Source organism: Cryptomeria japonica, chromosome 10, assembly GCF_030272615.1.
Source record: "Cryptomeria japonica chromosome 10, Sugi_1.0, whole genome shotgun sequence".
Classification (NCBI taxonomy): Eukaryota; Viridiplantae; Streptophyta; class Pinopsida; order Cupressales; family Cupressaceae; genus Cryptomeria; species Cryptomeria japonica.
Window position 1 is genome coordinate 624026732 of NC_081414.1, and position 21304 is coordinate 624048035.

General features: G+C 35.4%; 1 protein-coding gene across 1 annotated transcript in view; it reads left to right on the top strand.

Moving 5' to 3' along the window:
* Positions 1–15378: 15378 nt before the first annotated feature.
* Positions 15379–21304, top strand: part of LOC131029976 (uncharacterized) — a 41970-nt gene continuing 36044 nt past the window's right edge. The window contains exons 1-3 of the mRNA XM_057960661.1: positions 15379–15993; positions 16885–16954; positions 18558–18613. Of these exons, the coding sequence (XP_057816644.1) occupies positions 15704–15993; positions 16885–16954; positions 18558–18613 (416 nt within the window). The 5' untranslated portion in view covers positions 15379–15703. The remainder of the gene's footprint in view (positions 15994–16884; positions 16955–18557; positions 18614–21304) is intronic.

Below are 21304 nucleotides of genomic sequence, written 5' to 3' on the forward strand. Positions count from 1 at the left end.
TATGCACAACAGACATATACTGGTTGCATCAAGCAAACACACATTATCGGTTTAGTTCAAATGATCGAATGCCAACAATCTCCCCCTTTGGCATTGATGGCAACACTTAGGAATTTTTTTGCCAACCAAGTGTGCAAAACAAAAAACTACATTCCCCTTAGCAATTGCATGCCATTACAAAAATGAAATCATTACTCAATCCTTAATAGTACATACAAAATTTTGACTGGACTCTTAACTATTTGTACTCCCCTTTTGACAACAATGCCAAATAAAGAAGTAAAATACATACATTACATCAAAAATTTGTCAGAAAAACTGCATGTATATATAGAAATAAAAGTGTTAAGGTCTTTACAATGCAGTTCTCAAGAAAATATCATTATAATGAAACTTCAAATGCTTAAGATCAGTGTCCTATGTTTCCAACAGTGTCTCGGTAATCTCAACATGTGTCAAGATCTGAGCTGCAAACTCCTCCATAGCATCAATTGCACTCATCTCTGGAGTAGCCAAAATTGCCTTTGACTCCTTGAAAGCTCTCTGAAGAATATCTACTTTAGGAATTAGTTGAGTCTTGAGCTCCTTTAGTGATCTGGTCCGCTTCACCTGTTCATAATCATATAACTCTAACTTTTGTTGTAAAGCATCAATTGTTTTATGAAAAGTTATTGTTGAGTCATGTACCGGTGTAAATGCTTCACTTAACCTTTCTAGCTCTTTCTCAGTGTCCTCTCTCTTCTTCTTTAAATCAACACAAAATAGTGAGACTTTGGAGACAGTAGCCAAAATATTACCTCTGGTTTCCAATCCCATCTTCAACAAATCTTTATTCATTGTTAGGGCTACTTTGCCTTTATCTATCTCAACCATTAACTATTCTCCCCTTTTCTTCTTTTAATCCTTTGCAATAGAAATGCATGCAGCTTCTTCAAGTGATTTAAGTTGTTCACCAGCACTAACAACTAACTGTCCAAGTTTGGTAATAGGGATAGCCAAATGTTCTGTATTAGTCTCTAGTAGGAGACTTGACAAAATATCAATAGCGGTCCTTATAGTCTCTGCTTCCTTTTGTTGTTCCCTTAATCTTTTCTTTTTTGTCTGGGATTGCATTGCAGTTGCAATCTCCATTAACTCAGAAGCACTCAAATTATCCATGACTATTGGACCTTTTATGCTGATTGAGTCATCATCATCATCCTCAACTATTATTTTCTTCTTCTTCTCTTGATCCTTATTATCCATCTTCTCCTTTTTCTCTGTCTTTTCTTCCTCTATTTTCTTCTCTTCCTTAGTTGTGTCTTTGACCGGTTGCGGATTTTCAATAGTTTGTTCCTTTATCGGTAATTCATCTGCCTTCTTTTCTTCACCCTTATCATTCTAACTGTTATCAGTAGCAACACTAATATTTACATCTACATTTACAGTTACCAGTTTAGTCTGAGTAACAGTAAACTGTGCATACACCGGTTGTCCAGTTGTGCTTATGCCTGCTTCTTTCTCCTGTCTTTTGTTCTCAACCTATTCCTATTGAGTATCAAACATCTGTACATCAACTTCAAAAACATCCACATTGTCAATAGTATTAGCAACATTATTAGTATCATCGATATCATCATTTGTTATATCTATTAGTTCAGTATCAATAGAATCATCTTGCATATACTTGTTGTCCGGTTCAAAGTCTGTGATTTTTACACCTTCAAGAATTTCTTCTGACTTTGGCTTATTAGAAGTAATATCCTCGAGTACTTCATCTTTCTCCTCTTCTTGATTGGGAATGAGACCTAAAGCCTTTTTCACCTAAATCTCAGTCTCCTTTTGAATTGATTCGATCTCTCCAACAAGAATTCTGGTTAATCTCTTCTTTGATCTGAACAATACTTTTGTATTAACCTTTATCTATTCAATTTCCTCTTCAGTTGTTTCTGGTTGCAAATGTTTAAGTGTATAATCAATAAATTCTTTATCTAGGCTAATTGCCCCTTGCCACCTAGCATCGATCAAATTATATAAGGAATCTGGAATTTGCCCTTGTAATTCAATGAGGGCTCTACTAAACTTGTTCATACTGAAGATGACTGCATCTTCAATCTCCCTTCGTTGACTTTCAGACAAATGAGTAAATAGTATGTTTAAGCCTTTGTAAATACCATACTCCTTAATAATTCTAACCATTCTAGTGAAAGAATCTTCAAGTGTCAGTATTTTCATAGCTTCTTTACCTTTTCGAGTAGTCTTCTGCTTCTTAGCACTTGCCCTTGGTGCTCTCTTATCTTCTTCTGATTCTATTTCCTCTATAGTTGTCACCAGTTTGTGACCTTTCTCCTTCCTTCTTTTTCCAGTTTGGGCAGGCACAATAGGAGGTTCAATAGTTTTACCTTTCCTTCGGAATTGTATTTTAGAGGGTTTCTATCTTTGAGATTCAGCAGGCTTCACCTTAGGTTCTTCTGCTTTCTTCTTCTCCGCTGCTTTGGTTGCTCTAGTCTTACCGGTGGGGGTACCGGTCGGTACACTGGAAGTTCCACCTTGTTGAGCCTTATATTTGGCTCTTGCTGCAACAATCTGTTCTTTTGTGAATCCAACCTGCTCAACAAAGGCCTCTACCTCTTTTCTTAGTTTCTTTGCTATCACTGGTTTTTGTAATTCAGAGTGCACTTTCAATAATTTATCCTTGTAAGTTCCAAACCTCTCAGCGGTGGTATTGATTGGTTAAGCTAACAAATGATCAGCATAAGCAACAAGTAGATCTTTATCTACTTCATAACCCATGAGCATTACCCATGTGGTCCTGGGAATAATAGCTTCCATCAAGCATGTATCTGTGTCAACCATAAAACAGATACAATCCTCATACTGATTGACTAACTCTACCAGTATGTGTTTCTTATCATGCATTTCCTTCTGAAATTTATTAAAATATCCCCATGAAATATCATCAAACTTATTTTTTTAGCAAGGTTGATGTTTTGTAGTGTTCATGTGTGGTATGTTTTTCTTGTGATGTTCATGCTTTTTTTTTAATAATCGGTAAAGACATTTTATGTTTGTTTATTAGAGATCTTAAAGTGGTTTACCAGTGTTGATGATTATATGATTGATGAATCATTCTGATTAGTTAATAAGTTGGTGACTGTGTTTGTTGATCTGATATTGAATTGATGGCTGATCTGATTAATAAGTTTGCATAAGAGGAAATGATTATCTAGATCTGATAAGGAAATATATTATGAAGATTTGGTTAAGTGTTGAATGTTTTCAGATTTGAGATAAGTTTGTTTTGGTGTTGAAAGTTTCAGTTTTTGTTAATACTGATTCACCCCCCTCTCAGTATAAACTGGATCCTCTAGGTTTATCAATTGGTATCAGAGCTAGGTTAGAAGCTTACAATGATGCCCTGTTAGGAGTCACCCGATTAAGGGATTTACCTCAGCCCTGTTAGAAGCTTTGATATGTTAGGATCAACGTCGGACTTAGAACTCAAATATTGAGTCACCCTGTTAGCGAATTTTACAATGTGAGGCCTATTAGGACCTACCCAATTAAGGGATTTTAGCTGTTGTAATTGTTAGAGAATAACAGTGAATGATCTGTGTACAACACTCTACTGCTTGCTTGATAAGATCCAATTAAGTTCTAAGTTTGCATCTCTCTAGTAGATCTTCTCACACACATTGGTTCGGATTCTCACACTTCTCAAAATCACTGACACTACAAAACATCAACCTTGCCAACATAAATAACTTTTCCAACATCACAAAGACTTCATCTCTCAATTCCTCTGATCTTCGCACTATCAGGAATATAAGATTCGCTCATCACATATCACACTATCAAGCCCAAGTATATATATATCCTTTCATACCTCATCACACAATTAAAATCATCATAAGGTCGATTAGAACCTTATTACAATTCCCTAGGTTCAATTCATCTATACAATCTTGCATTGTATGCTTTAGTTATGTCGGCCACCGACATAACAAATCCAATTATGTGTCGTTTTACTGATCTGAGTGATTTTTATCACTACCGGTTAAGTCTCCATCAACTAATTTGTTATGTCAAACAAATCTCATTCACCTGATCGGTTCAACACGTGCAGTCACAAATATATCTTCATCTCATAGTCTTCAATACTGCTGCAAAACCACATCATCTCAATCTTCATGATTTTCATGTACCGGTTGTTGGAATGTAACATTGTTTGTCATTTACCAGTTGAAGTCCTAATTACCGATTCTGATAAAAACTATCTCTACTTTACTGGTTAAGTCTAGCCGATTGAACTGTAGGACTTAGATGAATCAAAGAAACATAGTTGTCATCAATGACAACATACAAAATAGTCATCATACTTAAATATTTTCTCTATGTACAACAGACATATACCGGTTACATCAAGCAAACACACATTACTAGTTTAGTTCAAATGATCAAATGCCAACAAGAGGTATAACTTGGAGTTATTTCCCACCCTTATCTCATTCCACCATACCTTCACCAAATCAAATATTGTAGGATCTTCAAACCATGTGTTTTCAAACTTGAATGGGGATCCACCTTTGTTGCATTTTGGATTTATGATTAGTTGTGCACTAGATAGTGGTCTGAACCAGTGTATGGTAGGATAGTCGTCTCATAGGTGTTTATGGTTTTCTCCCAGTCCCCAAATAAGAAAAAATGATCCAAATATTTTGCTATGTTGATAAATCCTTGCCTATGTTTTGTCCAAGTGAATCTCCCATTCTTGATTGGGACATCCCTTAAATTGTTCTCATCTACAAAAAATTGGAAATCAAGCTAAACCCTTGAAAAAAAATTTCAGACGTCCCTACTTTTCTAAGTTTTCTAGTGTGGTATTGAAGTCACCCCCTATTATGATTTTTTCACCATTTTGTTGTTTCAACCATTGTGTGATTTCACTCCACAATTCTCTTTTGGGTATAGTTGAAATGGGCCCATACACATTTATGTCTACAAATGTTTTGTTTTGATTGAGAGATTTACACCTGACAATCATCCAATTTTGATTTTCTAAGACAATATTACACCTGATAGATTATGGATTTTAGATTGAGCCCAACCCACCAGAAGCACCATCTAACTCCACAAACAACCCCTCCCACTGTCTCTAGACTTTCATTCTCTTCTAATACTCCTTACTCCACTTAGTTTCTTGTAATAGTACCATATCCACTTTTCCTGTTTCTACTTGACGCCTAATTAGGCACCTGATGCCCCTAGCATTCCAAGTGATGAGCTTCATGCCTCCTCGGGAAGGAGTATCTCCTTCCTGTTTCTCAAATTTCTTTGGCCCCTTGCACTACCTGTTATTGCCAACTTAGCTTTGTTGGATTTGCGCCCCCTTTGCCTTTTTCCTTCAATATTTTGCTTCTTAAATTTAGATTGTGTTTGCTCTCTACTTCGTTCTGTCAATATGTATGTTTGGTCTTCTTCATATTAGCTTTCATCAGACTTGGAATCAGAATCAACACTCTCTAGTTCTATCACCACAAGCCTTGCATTTGTCTCAATTTATTAATACAATATACATTTTAATATAATAATTTTAAAATAAAAATTACAATTATCTTCAATTTTAATGTAGATATTGCCCTTAAATTGAATAAATTTTAATATATTATAATTACATGAAAATAATATTTTTACTAAATATCAAATTATATTTAATATTTATCTTTAAATAAAAAATAAAAGAAATCTCATTTTTACTAAAACTATTTATAATCAAATTATAATTAACCTTTATTTTTTTTATCGGTGATAGTATTTTATTGATTTTAACAGAGTTTACATTCTAACTGTCCAGTAAGTACCAAACCACCATTCAAAAAAACTTTCCAAAACCACCTTGTAATCCAAAACCACTAAACTCGACTCTCATACAAACTACCTTGCAAAAATAACTGTACGAGCACTCAAAAATGGCTCGTTACAATAGTTGAATTATACGGTCTAAACAATTCAAACAGATTGAAAGCTAGGATTTGATAAAACAGAACTCAAGATTAACCCCTAAAAACTAAAACACAGTAAAGACTTATGTTGGTCCTCCCAATTGGAATAGTAATTGGGTTCTAAAACCTTAGCTCAAGGATTGGACATTGTTGGTGTAATTAATTATTCATGTTGGATATTATTACACCTTACTTAAGTTTACTTAGGATAATGCATTTCATAGTAGTTTGAGTATGCGACACTTGGGTGTTTGTGCCACATTGGGACAGTGTGTGTAGGATAATTTCCACCTTTTGTGGTCTTATCTTATTGTTACATTCCACATTCAGTGGGTGATCCACCTCATGTGGAATATTATATTGTTTATCCTACCTACCACAACTATTTCCTACCTACCCTTATTTCTTATTGAGCCACATGTCATGTTTGTGTTCTCACATATCCATATTGCCTTGCCTTTATAAGGAGGCTCATCTACATTGTATGTAATTTATTGCTTGATGATCCAGTTGATCAGTATTTTCATCTTGATAGAATATAATTTATTCCTATCATCTATTTTGTTCTCTTATTTGTGCTTTCCATTACCTCTAGATCTTGGCAAAATTTCACATGGTATTAGAGCCATTGGAGTGCCATTGGTTTGCCAATTGAGAGAAATTTGGGGTTTTGCATTTTGGAGCTTTCTATTGTAGGTTATTACTGGATTTTTTTGGGTCAAATATGAGGTCACCATTGGATTGAGGAGGTTTGAGATAGTCAGAATCACCTTTTATTTTGTCCAAATTCGACATTCGAGGCCAAATCTAGAGTCATTTGAAGGTGGAGGGTGGTGACTTGTCCCTGCTTTTATTTTTTTTAATATTTTTTATAAATGTTTTTAATAAAAATTAATTTTTTAATAATTTTTTTTTTTTTATGGGCATTTAATAAATTATTTTTATTAAGATTTTTAAAAACAAAATTTTTAATAAATAAGCAAAAATGGGAACAAATTTTTTTCTTATCACTTCATACCTGTTTGCAGCGCTTCCAACCGACAGCCGGGGGGGGGGCTATTGCTCCTATATTTTTCTTGGCGACATCCCAATCAAAGGCATCTTCATCTGTCATATTTTATAGGGCTTCTTTGGTGGCATCATCTTCATGTTTCCATATTTGCACTATATCATGTTGTATGCTCTTGCATGAGCAATTTTGTACTCACACTATCATAAAGTGTCACACCTCTTTGTATCTTGTCTTTGATGACAAATTTGATGTAATCCTCTTGTACACGTAGATTAGGAATACCTTGTGAGACTTGGTGCATGGCTCTGATTGAGACTTAGATTGTACACATTTGTGCATGGCTCCCGTGAGACTTTGATTGTACCGGTATTTTTTACTATTTACGAGTATCCGGATGATGCTCAAAGCAGGTTGTCTCCATGCCTGATCTTCATTTTTGTTGAAGCGAGTGATTCATCGTCATCGACTTGATACTTGGTTTTGTCACACTTTGACATTATTGGTGCAACATTGGCTCTCTTTCTTCCTTATGGGGAGGTATTTTGGTCAACATCATTGGACCATCTTTGCAGGAGATTTTATATTGAGGGGGAGGCTTCATGGTCTCTTCTTCTCTCTTATTCATCATTAAGAGCATTATATGCTTTCATCATCTCTCTTTTGGGGGGGAGTTTTTTCCCATGTGGTTTTTCTCTCTTTCTCCGTTTGTGAGAGATTCATTGGTTTGCATGCATTTGCATTTGTACATGGGTATCTAACATGGCCTAGTAGCTGAGACCCATCTTGCATTGCTTAGTTTCATTGTAGACTTAAGTGCATTCCCCTAAGTTGCACTTAAGGGGGGGTGTTGGTGTAATTAATTATTCATGTTGGATATAATTGCACCTTACTTAAGTTTACTTAGGATAATGCATTTCATAGTAGTTTGGATATGAGACACTTGGGTGTTTGTGCCACATTGGGATAGTGTGTGTAGGAGAATTTCCACCTTTTGTGGTCTTATCTTGTTGTTACATTCCACATTCAATGGGTGATCCACCTCATGTGGAATATTATATTGTTTCTCTTACCTACCACACCTATTTCCTACCTACCCTTGTTTCTTATTGAGCCACATGTCATGTTTGTGTGCTCACATATCCATATTGCCTTGCCTTTATAAGCAAGCTCATCTACATTGTATGTAATTGATTGCTTGATGATCCAGTTGATCAGTATTTTCATCTTGATAGAATATATTTTATTCCTATCATCTATTTTGTTCTCTCTTATTTGTGCTTTCCATCGCCTCTAGATCTTTGCAAAATCTCATAGACATCCTTACTAAGTAGCTACCTTTCCTATGAAAAAGATTCATTTACTTTATCGACCAGGGATGTAAACTTGAAATAGGTCAACATTGTATGTGCACTAAGCTCGAGTTGAAGCCATTCTATCTTACTGCAGGAAAAGGAAAGTTTCTGAAAGAAATATGCAGAATCATAATGGCTTAACAATTTATCAAAACTCACAGTTGAAAGCAACTTAAGCAACAACTACTAATGACAATGCTCTGGTTAGTGGACAGGAACCACTCTGTCTACTTTGGTTGTAAGAACAGACACAAGAACTGTTTCCAGTGGAACAGTCAAACACCGAAACAACAACTATAACGAAATGAAAATTACATAACAAATACATGAGAACTACTCACCAAGTGGCCCCCCTTGAGTGAGTATATCCAAAAATCAGATAACAATTGATAGGCTCAGAATACCATCATCTTCATCTTATTCATTTCAAGTTGATTTCAGTACACATAAGTTTGAAAACCAGAATGCTACTAACTCTATGGTCGCACTATCTACCCCTGCGAGGAAGTAGAGACCTTTATTTATAATAAAAACTTATAGCAAACTTTCAACTGACCAACCCATGTCCCAAAGGAATAGGTGAGCAGGATTTATTACATTAAATGAAGAAGTCGGTGCATAAATGTAGAACATACAACTATCCTACTACTGAGAAAATATAGTGCAACCTCTTTTCCTATATTTATGCTTCATTAGGAACAATCATGAATGCTCCACCAATTGCTATGTTGAGGAAGTGGTCAATTGGTTATGGACTCCTTCAATGCTAGTCCACTTTGACTGGGTCTGTATCCATCGCCATGATGATGTGTCTCCTTAATTGCTAGTTTAGTCATCTTCTCATCTTGGTTGTTCCTGCATCATGGCGTTAATGTGCACAAAAGCATGTGTATCCATTGATGCTAACATAACATAAATTAAACCATATTTTCAGATTAATTCAAATAATTTGCATAGTTTGATTGTATAAAGATCATCAAATAACAACCTTAGGTCTAGGATAAATCAGATCTAACAATACCAAAAAGACATCAACCAGGGAAGTTCTATGACCTAAACATTGTCCAAACATATGACCAAAGCAAGAGTTTTTATGACAAAATCTGACAAAATGGAGCCATTATTTTGGCTCATCAGCATCATTAACGAAACTACCCAGAGGAGGAGCAAGGGTCCCCGTGTTTCCTCTTCCTCGGATGACACTTTGTAGCTCCATTTGCTTCCACTTCTTCCAAGGCTCTATCCTCCTCGATGGCACACTCCAGCTCCTCTTCCACCTCTATCAAACCAACAAAGGTCTTGAGAGCCTCCCACCCAATTTGAGCCTCCTCCTTATAATTCTCTCTTTGATAGAAATCCAACCACCTCAGGAAGGGGATGGATTTCTATCGCAAGAAACGATAAAAATTCACAATGCCTTCACATAAGTTGAATCTCTTGCCAGGAACTGCCCATTCAAAAATGGATTCTAAACCTAGGCTATACTCCTCTGGGATAATGGCATCCACCACCTTTTTAACCAACTCCACCAAGCACTCCAATTCCAATCCCCACGCCACAATTAATGAATATGTGTCCATGTTGGTCCTATAACGATGCTCCACCACCCCAAAGCTCTCGTACATCAACCTCTGAATGCATTTCACTAGCCTTTCGTCTCTGTACAAGAACATGCCATTCAATTTTCTCTTCGAGAATGACCCAAGAAATGGGCAAAGTTGTTTTCTGGTTTTCAATGTGAAATTGGCTTCCTTGTCTGTCGAGCCTGATTCAATGCTCGCCAAGAATTCAGCCTCTCAGTTAAAATCGGGAATGAAGATGAAAGCCAAATCGTGGCAAGTGTCATAAAAACCATTTAAAACCATCAATGCATTAAACTCAGACCGCTGCCTTTCGAGCATGAAAAGGAAGTTTGCATGCTTCCCAAGAAAATGAAAGGGGTCTGCATTAAAAGCTTGTACTTACTCAAAGGAAAAAATAAAACCAACAGACAATAATTATAAAATTCCCCATCAATGCTACTCCTTGCCAATTCATTGTTCATTCCCTGCACTTATTATGGTGTCTGGTACTTCGACATCTTCTCTGAATTTTTTTTTAAAGGTAACCATTGACTTCCACCTAAGCAATCCAATGTACCTCTTCATCCGCATTCCCCCACCGCTTGGTTGCAAATTGGTTCAACTCACATGCCACATTTGACAAATAATTCACCACCCCATTTCCTGCCCTTTAATGTGTGAAATTCAAAAATCTTGAAAAGTACGTAATTTAGAGCAGATGATAGATATAAATATATTGATCCACCAACATGGGGAGGATCCCTTAGCAATTGCCTCCACCATAATTTGCGAATCTCCTTCTAAATGGAACTTTAGAGCCTTCAAATTACTCACCAACTCTACCACAAGCAAATTTGCTTGCACCTCTGCTTCGTTATTCGCTCCATCTTGTAAACGCTGAGCACCTTTGAATAGGATTTTGCCTTCCTCATTACAAGCAACACACCCTGCACTTGAGATACCTAGGTTGCCCCTCGAAGCTCCGTCAAAGTTGACTTTTATCCACCCATGCTCAGGTTTAGACCAAACACAAACCGATTCCCTCTCCGAACTAAGATTAACCTTAGGCTGCCCATGAATGGGCCATAATTAACCTAAAAAATTATCTAAATGGAAATCTAGAATAAAATTGGTAAAATAAACATCTTAAAATTTTTGATTATTTGAAGAAAAAAACTCGAAAACAATTGCATGTTTTGTCACGACTTTTATTGTTTGATATATTCAACAGGATCTTCCTAAATTTTATTTACATCAAGGTCTCTTCAACTAGTTGACTTCGAACCCTTTGTTTTCTTTAGTACCAATGTTGTTTGCTTTGTGTATATTTGAATATTCTGCATGGATTGATAGGATCCTAATCTCGGGGGCTTGACCATCCCTCAACTTAGTGCCATCCTATACCTAGTTTGTCTTTCTCCTAGGTTCTCTATCTCTTCATCTCTACTTTATTGTGAGTATGAGCACAAGTTCATAGTCCCACTAAAGTGGGGGCTAAATATAGTGTCATAAATTGTATCCCTTTACAATTTCACACTCTATTTTGGGCCCTTGCATTAGTGTGCCTCCTCCTAGGTTATTTCAAGCCCATTTCGGTCTTATGTTGTTGTTGTCATGTGTCAAGATTGAGACTAGATCATAGTCATGGGTCTTGGTAATGTGCCACTGTCCCTTTTTGTCCCCTTTTTAGTTTAAAACTATTGCACACCTAACACCCTGGTCCTAATGGACCAGGCCCTCAAAAAAGGGCCCAAATTTGAACATGTGCATGTGGCGGTTCTCGCTATTTGTGATTTGATCCCAATATTTTCATTTTATAATTGGTAGTCTGCCTAAATTGAGAAATAACTTGATAACCCTATATAAGGCAATCATTTATCATTCACAAAGCTAAGTTTTCAAGAGCAATTATTCCTTAATTCAATTCAATCAAGAGGAGATCTGAGTACAAAGAGCATCAAGCTACAACAACTTATCTTCGAGTATGTTTTCATGATGAAGTTTGTTATGATTTATCACATTATTGCATCAACACTTGGAGACCTTGTCTAAAGAGCATTGCATCACCGCCATCATTAATCTTAGGGTATAATCTTGTCCATTTAGCATTTCATTTATTATTTACTCTCTACCCGACTAGGGGTACGCTCTCTTTTTACGTCATCATTTCTATTATAGAGGTGGAAACACCAACACAAGCTTTGACTTAGACAAGCCAAATACATCGTAATATTTTTCCCTCTTCTATGTGTGCATATTACATATTCAATAGCCCAAATTGTAGATTTGCACATAGAGACTAATATAGACAATCCTAGACTTTGAATAGGTTAAAATCCCTAGACTGCGCCAATTAGCTCACTATTTTGACACTTTTAGGATAAATTTTGGAGATAAATATCTACAGAGCCCCCTAATATATAATCTTCAAAGCCCCAACTAAAAAAGACACCTACAAGATTAGGGCACCTATCTCCACAATCTGACACTTTTAGCTCCATATTTTAGCTATGGGTTCCTCTCTGCATCTCATTTCTAGATATGAGCTTATGTGTTTATTTCTACTTCTGTATTTGTTTGTTTATGCTGAATGTTGTCAGTTTCCCATCATTTTACCTAGTCATTACATATACACATCAAATCAAAATTGAATATAAAAAGGAAATAATCATACATAACATCCAACTCTCCATTCAGACTTAAGTTGGATCTTGTTGGCTATTTCCTCAAATGAATGATAGTAATTTGGGAATTAAGATCTTAGTTTGTTTCCTGGATAGGACCCCATTTCACTATACATTACAATAATATTAACAATACCAATATTAAAAGATAATAATATTAATTATATTTATTTATTACAATAATATTAATAGTAAAATGTAATGATATTTATTTAACATTAATTTTTTTTTAAATAATAATATTAAAATAAAAAATATTATTTTCACTCTCATGCTAATTCCTGGTTAGTTTGGGTCTATTGACAAAATGTAGGAATACTGCTTCATATCAACTAAGTAGCACCTTCTTGTACAAAGTTTGGCTCATGACCTAGTGTTAGTACAATCTCTCCTGATTATTCGAATATCAAAATCCAAATACACAATCTTATTCACACACATTCAATCTAACTACATGAATCTATGTGTGTGTGTGTGTGTGTATTAATTCCATCATAACAAATCACCACCATCAGCTTAACCTTTTCCCCAATGATACTCTCTCTCCAACCTGAGAGAATGCCAATAATTCTTGTCACACTTGCATTTTTAGTTGTCAACATAAACACTTTAGTAATATATAACATAATCAAATTGTCTACCTAATTGTTTTTATTTAAACATTTAGTATACAATAATCTAGCGATTAAGCTAGGTTAATTGAACAAGATGTGACATTTGTGAGCCAATTATCAATGCACTCTAAGCAAGAGGCATGTTCACCGATAGATAGCTATTGCAACATTTCATTTATCTCATAATGCTCTAGGAGCATAATAACAAGTCTCTTCAAAGATAAAAATAAATAGATGTTCAAACTACAATTCTTTAGAGAAAATTCATACTATTGAAGTTTTTACCTCAATTCTCTAGGAATACATTAGAGGGGCAACAATAAACACAAGTTCTATAATTTTTAGATGGTATCAAAAGCTAGGTTATGCAATTGAAGAAATTTCTATAATCTAAAAATGACAAGAAAACTTAGTGTTGCAATGACGAGAAACACAAGATAAGATTCCAAAACCTTTTGAAGCTCCCATAGTTATAATGAAGCTTACAAGATCATTAATCAATTTGAAGCCTTCATGAGATTCAAATTCACTCCATAATCAACACAATGAAGTTGGCAATGCTTCATCAAAGATTGGCTAAATAGGCAATGGTGATAGGGTTTCTAGACCTAGTAACAATACCAAAACTAAAGAACCTTTAGATAGTTTTAGAAATGACATTGTTTCAATTGTAAGCCAAAGGCAAGAACACATGAAAAATGAGGTTTTGCAAAGAGAGCCCAACTCGAGGAGGCCTCAAACATTTTTATTTTCTCTTGCTATTGCTAGGACACCAAAATCTTCTCATGCATTGAGATCTACACAAATTTTGAGTTCTCCAACCCAAAACAATTAAAGAAGTACCAAGGTTACAACTAAGGAAAGGCTAAGCATTTTAGTATCCCAATGAAAGAAAGGGATACCAACAAAAGTTTTCAAATCAATAATCAAAGAAACTTTGTTCTTTAACTACGACTTTGAAGGCCATGCAAGCAAATGCATGCCTACTACTAGTAATTAGGTAACATCTATGTATATGATACTTATCACCAACATGATTCTTTGACCATTGCCACCCATTTGCCAACAATCTGCTCAAATTATTTTTCATGAGAAGTTATATTGTATAACTATAGGTAAAAACAAAATAAGCAATAATTATGACAAAAAATATTGATTCATTCTAAATTAAGTTCATAACCCTCTCTATACCACAATTACATCTAAATGGTGATCAATTTTTCCATAATGAAACATTACCAACTTAGTCACCCTTAAAAAATAAAATTTTGAACCAATAGATTGACAATAATTCACATTAAAAATATTTTCATATTTGATCTTGAATAGCAAATCATTTCTAGCTTTGAGAACCAATTATGTAATAATTCATAATAATATTACCTTATGGCGGTTACTAATAAGCAATAAAAAGGGAAAGTGTTTTTTACCTCGTGTTATTGTAAGGTCGAGGCTAAAAAGAAAAAAATATTCTCGGTTAGTTTTATTGTCATTTTTCCCCCACACATTCTTCACTCAATATTTTTGCATTTTGCTACTACGACTAGAATAAGAATGGAGGAAGAAGAGGATGTGGTAGTTGTAGTAGAACAAGTCTTGAAGTAATGGACACACAATTTAATAGAAGTTGTTCGCCCCATGCAATTGATTGAGACCCGTGACACTTCAGGAGGTACCATGGAAGTCAACAATCTGCCTAGACTCAATGTAGCTGCACATAATTGTTTATTTGTACCGTGATCAACACAATTGAGATTGGATCTTGTTACCCAACAGTAGCCCACTGATCACTAGATCAATTCCTGTCAAAATACTCTACAAGCATGGAAAGATGAGTATCAAAGGTAAGCCATTCTTATTTTTAAAAATTTAGTTTTTATTAGTTCGATGAACGAGATTAATACGTTGTCTTCATTGTGATAATCAAATATAATCTATTTCCTAAGATAGACAACTATCTTTCTTTTGCTTCCAATTCATGAATATAAAAAATTATAAAAATAAAAACAAACAAACATATTAAAAACACAAAACTAATAAAGAACATATAGAAAAATACAAGATTAAAAACAAATATATAAAAAATAAAAATTAAAAAATTATTATTGGAAGAAAAGATTATTCCTCATTAAAGACTCATTATTCAATGGTTAAAATTTATAAATGAAGTAATGTTAGCCAAGACGAAAAGTGAAGGTGAGTAGAAAATAAACGGAGTTTAGATACTTTTTCTTCTATACCTTCTGGAAGACTCTTCGACGCTCCAGCCTCACCAAGCTCTGAATTTTGCCGATGACACTAATGACAGATACCTTAAATGCTTGATTGACTGAAGATCTTCCAGGGGCGGCTAATGGCGCTTCAAAACTAACCATCCAGAGCTCAAAACAAAAAACGGATCTGCGCCTCAAATCCCTGGGGTTCGACCTTTCCAGCGTGAGAATTGTGGAATCCGGTGAGGAGTTCCCCACCCTAAATAGCCGACCAAACTAATAAGAATGGATGAAGAAGAGGATGTGGTAGCTGCAGTGGAACAAGTCTTGAAAGAACGGGCACACAATTTCACAGAAGTTGTTCGCCATGTGCAACTGATCGAGACCTGCGGCACTTCAGGAGGCACCATGGAAGCCAACAATCTGCCCAGACTCAATGCAGCTGCGCAGGATTGTTTATCTGCACTCCGATCAGCACAATTGAGGTTGGATCTTCTTGCCCAACAGCAGCCCACAGATCACCAGATTGATTCCTGCCAAAATACTCTACAAGCGTGGAAGGACGAGTATCAGAGGTAGGCAATTTTTATTTTAAAAAATTTAGTTCTTATTCGTTTGGTGAATTTTTTGGGTAAGATTAATACATTGTCTTCATCGTGACAATCCAGTACAATCTATTTCCTGGGATAGATGACTATCTTTTGCTTCAAATTTCATGACTCGCTAGATTAGGAATCTTGATGCACCGAAAGCTGGGTTGTGTGTGTTCGAACCTTGGGTTTCACCATTCAAAAGACAAAGAAAAAAGACACACCAGACTTTAATTGTAAGATATATTATTCTTTGCAAATTGTCCCCTTTTAATTGCATCAGGGGCAGATGTCCAGGCTTAGATGCCATATCAGAGGGGTATCAAATTTCCCCCTATGATCAATTGAGGTATGACATAGTACTAGCTAAAACATATTGACTTGCCTTTTGGAGGTTTGAACTTGGGACTCGGATGTAAAATCCCCATTGATTTACCACTTTATCTTAGTCCAATTGACTATAATTCATCAGTTTGTCTAATTTAATATAAATCTTGTTTATATTTTTTTGAGCAATATATTTATTTTCTGTGGTTTTAGTACGATCATTTTTACCAGTCTGTGACTGTGGGCAGCCTCATTTTTTTTAGGGTTTTAACCTAAGTTGCACACTTAGGAGTGTAGCTAATTTAGCCCAATTTAAATAATCCACTATACACCAACCCATAATTTAACAATTCACAAGCTCTGGAACATGTCCATAAAGTTATGAGCTATCTTATTGTGGCGTGGGGATTTCGACTTGGGTTAGTCTTTTTACAAGCCCACTTATTTTTTTAATCTAGTTGTCGTTTATTGTAAAATCAATTTTTTGTTCTTTTGTTAGGGTATTTGCTTCTTGTGGTTTTGATTTGGACATTTATTAATGATTTGCAGCTTGCAGTTGAAATTAAGGAATGCAAATTTAAAGGCCAAGGCAAATATTCAGAAAGCTGCCCAGGAAGAGGTAGGAAATAATTGACTATTTGAGGCCTATTAATGTTGACAATGTTGTGCGGAGGTGGTGAATTGATAGGGCTTTTATGGCAGTTAAATTTCAAATCCATAAAATCCGTGTCAATTGAGTAACATATTGCATCCACCAAGGGTGGTCTCATACCTCAACTGTCAATGCCAAGCAACAAGTTTTGTTTGATTTGACAAATAATACTCCTTGGTATTGTACCTGCCATGGTTAAAAGGGGAACATTTACCACCAGAAAATTGCTTAATCCATGTTGACCAGGATAGTTTCCTTGACATCATCTTATTACCATACTGGCTTGGAAACCTTGATCCAGATGCTTTCTATTTACTTTTTTTTACCCTAGTTATTAATGTATGCAATGTTTTTATAGTCTTTTCCAAATATTTTATGATTCTTGTGTGCAGTTGTGGTACATTAGGTATAACAGAATGTTAGACTACAATTTTTAGTATGTACATAGACTTGGTATGCACACTTTGTGGTATATTGTTTATGTTAATGATGTAATAATCCCTCACTAATTATGTCTAAAAAGTAACTTAATTGTTATTTATAAACACCAATGTAACTTCCCCATTCAATAATAAGTTCAAGCATGCACACATTGAAGTGTGTGCCATCCAATTCTCTCAAAATTCCATGCAATCATCATTCCAACATGTTATGAGTGTTGTTTCCTTTTAATTGTTTGTTGGAAAACACTCTTGTTCATTTTCTAAGCCTAAGAGGGGTACTATCAAACTTAGAATAACTTGTTATTTTAGAAGCGCTTTTTGATGGGCATCTATCTTTAGTCTCAGAATAGGCTTCCAGGTAGGCTGGTTTCTGGGGTTCAAAAATATTTGTCTCATCAAATTTTAGAAGCAGCCAAGAAGTGTCTAGTTTCCTGTCTTCTTCAGGAGTTTTCAGAAAAAATTGATGTTGTATATCAGTTTTCAAAAGTTTCTAGGAGTCTCCAATGTCATCTTCAAGGTCTGTCATGGTTATTGACATTATTTCCAACAATTTCTGCTATTATAATAATGTTTACTGTCATTTAATAAGTTTATACCAAAGTAATGTTATTTCCTTACATCACCACATTTGCTTACAATGCTCTTTTTTATTTATTTTTCCTAGTAACCATTTGCAATGCTTAATATAATATAAGTTTCTATTATGTTGAAACAGACTTGGAATTTGTGCTCAGTCGTTTCTTCTTTTTCATATTGTCCACATAGTCATGGACTTTTTAACAGGGTTGTCCACATAGTCATGGACTTTTTAACAGGGTTGTTAAATTCAATTTTTATGGAATCTTATTATGTCTTCTGGCAACTTGTTTGAGATCATAACTACGAGTGTTGGTTTCAATTACTTTAAGGGTGGATTAACCCCATTTCAAATACTACTTGGCAGTTAGCAAATGTTGAGTGAAATTCATAATACATATTCACTTCAAGCTTCATTTGTTGTGCATCTACCATTTCTCTATGTAGTTTAGTTCAAATCTGAGAATTGCTTCGATAATCTTTTATTCTTTTTCTGTTTCTTTTAATTTTTCTAGAAAATTGGGCATCTTACAATAGAAATATATCTGCAGAGAGAGCTTCTCTTGGGTGGTGGGGAGGAATCTACCATTCGGAGACGGAACTTAGAGTATGCATCTCTTAACTCTCTTTAAAGTTTTGCAGTGCTCAGAGTGTTTTGTATTGCTTTTAGCCAATTTGCTTTCTATTCATAATTCTGATTCAAAAATAAATTTAATATGCATAACTTTTGCTGTCTCTATTTACCATAAAATGCCAGTAAATAAGAAGGATGACTTGAAGGCCAAACATAGTAGACTGCGAATACCCCCTTTGGAAATAAGATACAAGCATGTTTTACTTGGCCTCAATTTGCAAATTAATGGACGCAACGCACAATAAATCAGGGGAGCTTACTTGTTTTTATTTGCAAAATATGGTGTTCCTAAACTGCTATTATAATCGAAAGTCTTGAAATCTGAGATATCGAATTCTATATGGTGTGCCTATAAGCAAAGAAGAATAAAACAGATGGAAACAAATTGGGAACTATCAAAGCAAAACCTATGTTACTTTCTAGAAAAAGGTTCTAAACAAACTAAAATATTTAACAAAAATATAATTTCTTTAGGTAATCCATACTCAGCTATATATAACAAAACTAAGTTCTCTTGGGAAGTCCCAACTCAGCAATAGCCAAGTTCAAGGAGTGATTCAGATCCCAGGTGGTCGAAAGGACAAACCATTCTTAGTGTAAGGATGGATTTATAGATTATGCAGCTGAATACAAGAAATACAAATAATCCAACACATAATCGAAAATACAGCAAAAACCTTTTATCTATTACTTCTATTCAAAGCAGAAATAAATAGGGTACAATTGGATGTTACAGATAACAAGGCTAGGAATAAAAAATAATTTGGCTAGAAAGGGGTGAACATATCAAACGGGTTTGACTTCAACTGTACATATATTCGACCTTCCTCCTAAAGGTTTGAATATCTATATGTACAAATAGTTGCCTGTCAACTTGCAATTGAATTCCCAGATGGTGTTACATTCCCAGAGCTGAAAAAGAGGTCTTATGAAGATGCCATTTGTGAAAGACTGCTGATTGTGTAATGCTTGCTAGGTGACATGTGAAGATACATGGAATCATGTGTCTAGGCATGTGACAACACAATGACTTGTGCAATAAGGCATACCACTACACAATGCCTGTTGAAGTTTGGACGCTAACAATGTGTGTTATTAAGTCATGCACATTAATGTAGAATGCTTTTAAGGTGTGCACAAGGTTCTGGAGGCTCATATGGCTATTCTGATTTTTCACTTTATCTTTAGAAGTGATGGTTCCCATTGTGTCTTTAGTGAGATGTGGCAACTAAAGTTGAGGATTGTATCACTTTGCTTGATCTGCATGCTATCTCGCCTTAGCTACTCCAACAAATGATGTGAACCTTGGTGCGTGTGGTAGCTTTTTTGTATGATCTCATCTTGTGCAACCATGCACAAGTGCTTAAGATCCAAGTTTGAAGGATATTGAGTTGATGCTGACTCAAGAATAGGAGGAAAGTAAGGCTTAAGGAGTTCCACATAAAATACTGGGTGAAGACTCAAGTATTTTGAGAAATTAAGAACAATAACATTCTTGCTAATTGTGTATAGAATAGTTTATGGACCAGAGCACAAAAGCTTCATGTTTTGGTGTGGGCCCTGAAGCACTCCTTTTGAACATGGAACTAGACTCTGTTGTTGACCTTGAATGAATAACGTGTGTGATGCATGTCATGGCACTCTCCACATTTATGCTATTGGTGTGAGAGAATCTTATGTATTTGTTGGTGGATATTTTGAATGCATTGTAGAAATTTTTGTGCTTTATTCACTTCTTGCTCTTGCATGTGTGCATGAGGTGGTGTATAGTAGGATATTTCCAAGGGTGCTGTAGGATAGAATCTAAGACATGTTTCGAAAGGACTGTGTCTCATAGAATAGTGTAGTGATCCATTGTTGGCATTTTGGATGTGGAGCAGGTTGTAATCGTAAGTGTGAAGGTGCATGCAATTATAGATGCACAAAAGATGTAAAATGTCTGATTAACAACTTCTTTGGCAAAGAAAAGTTGTGGTTTGATGATCTGATCCAATCATATCCAAATTTTTCCACAAAGATTGCCATAATGAGTTAACAAAAGCTGGGTTCTGGTCATACAGAATGACAGAATGGATGTTGGTAGCCCAAATACTAGATTCACCCTACACCAAACTCCAAAGGTATGCTCATTGAAATTGACCTACAACTTTTGTTGGCACACATTGTCTAGGATGCAAGGGATGAGCTCCACATGTTTCTTTTATTTGCTACTAAAGATGTGAATGTCATCCAAGTAGACGATCACAAAGAAACTGGATAAGGGGAGTAGAATGTCATTTGGTAGGTGCATGAATGTGATTAGCACATTGGTTTGATTAAAAGGCATAATGATCCATTCATACAATCTCTCCATGGTTTTGAATGTTGTCAACCAAATATCTCTAGGATGAACTAGTACTTGGTGATATCTTGACTTGAGGGCAATCTTGGTAAGTATTGTGCATTGTGGAGTTGGTCCAGAAGAGCATTGATGCCATTGATGTGTGGTAGAGGACACCTATTTTTTATTGTGATTTTGCTGAGCGCATTATAGTCAATGCAAAGGTACAATGTGCCATCTTTCTTCCGCACAAGGACAATTGGGTTGCTACATGGAGAAAAGTTGGCATTGATCTCGATTTGTTTAAACACCTCTTGGATTTGCCCCATAGCTTCATCATTTTC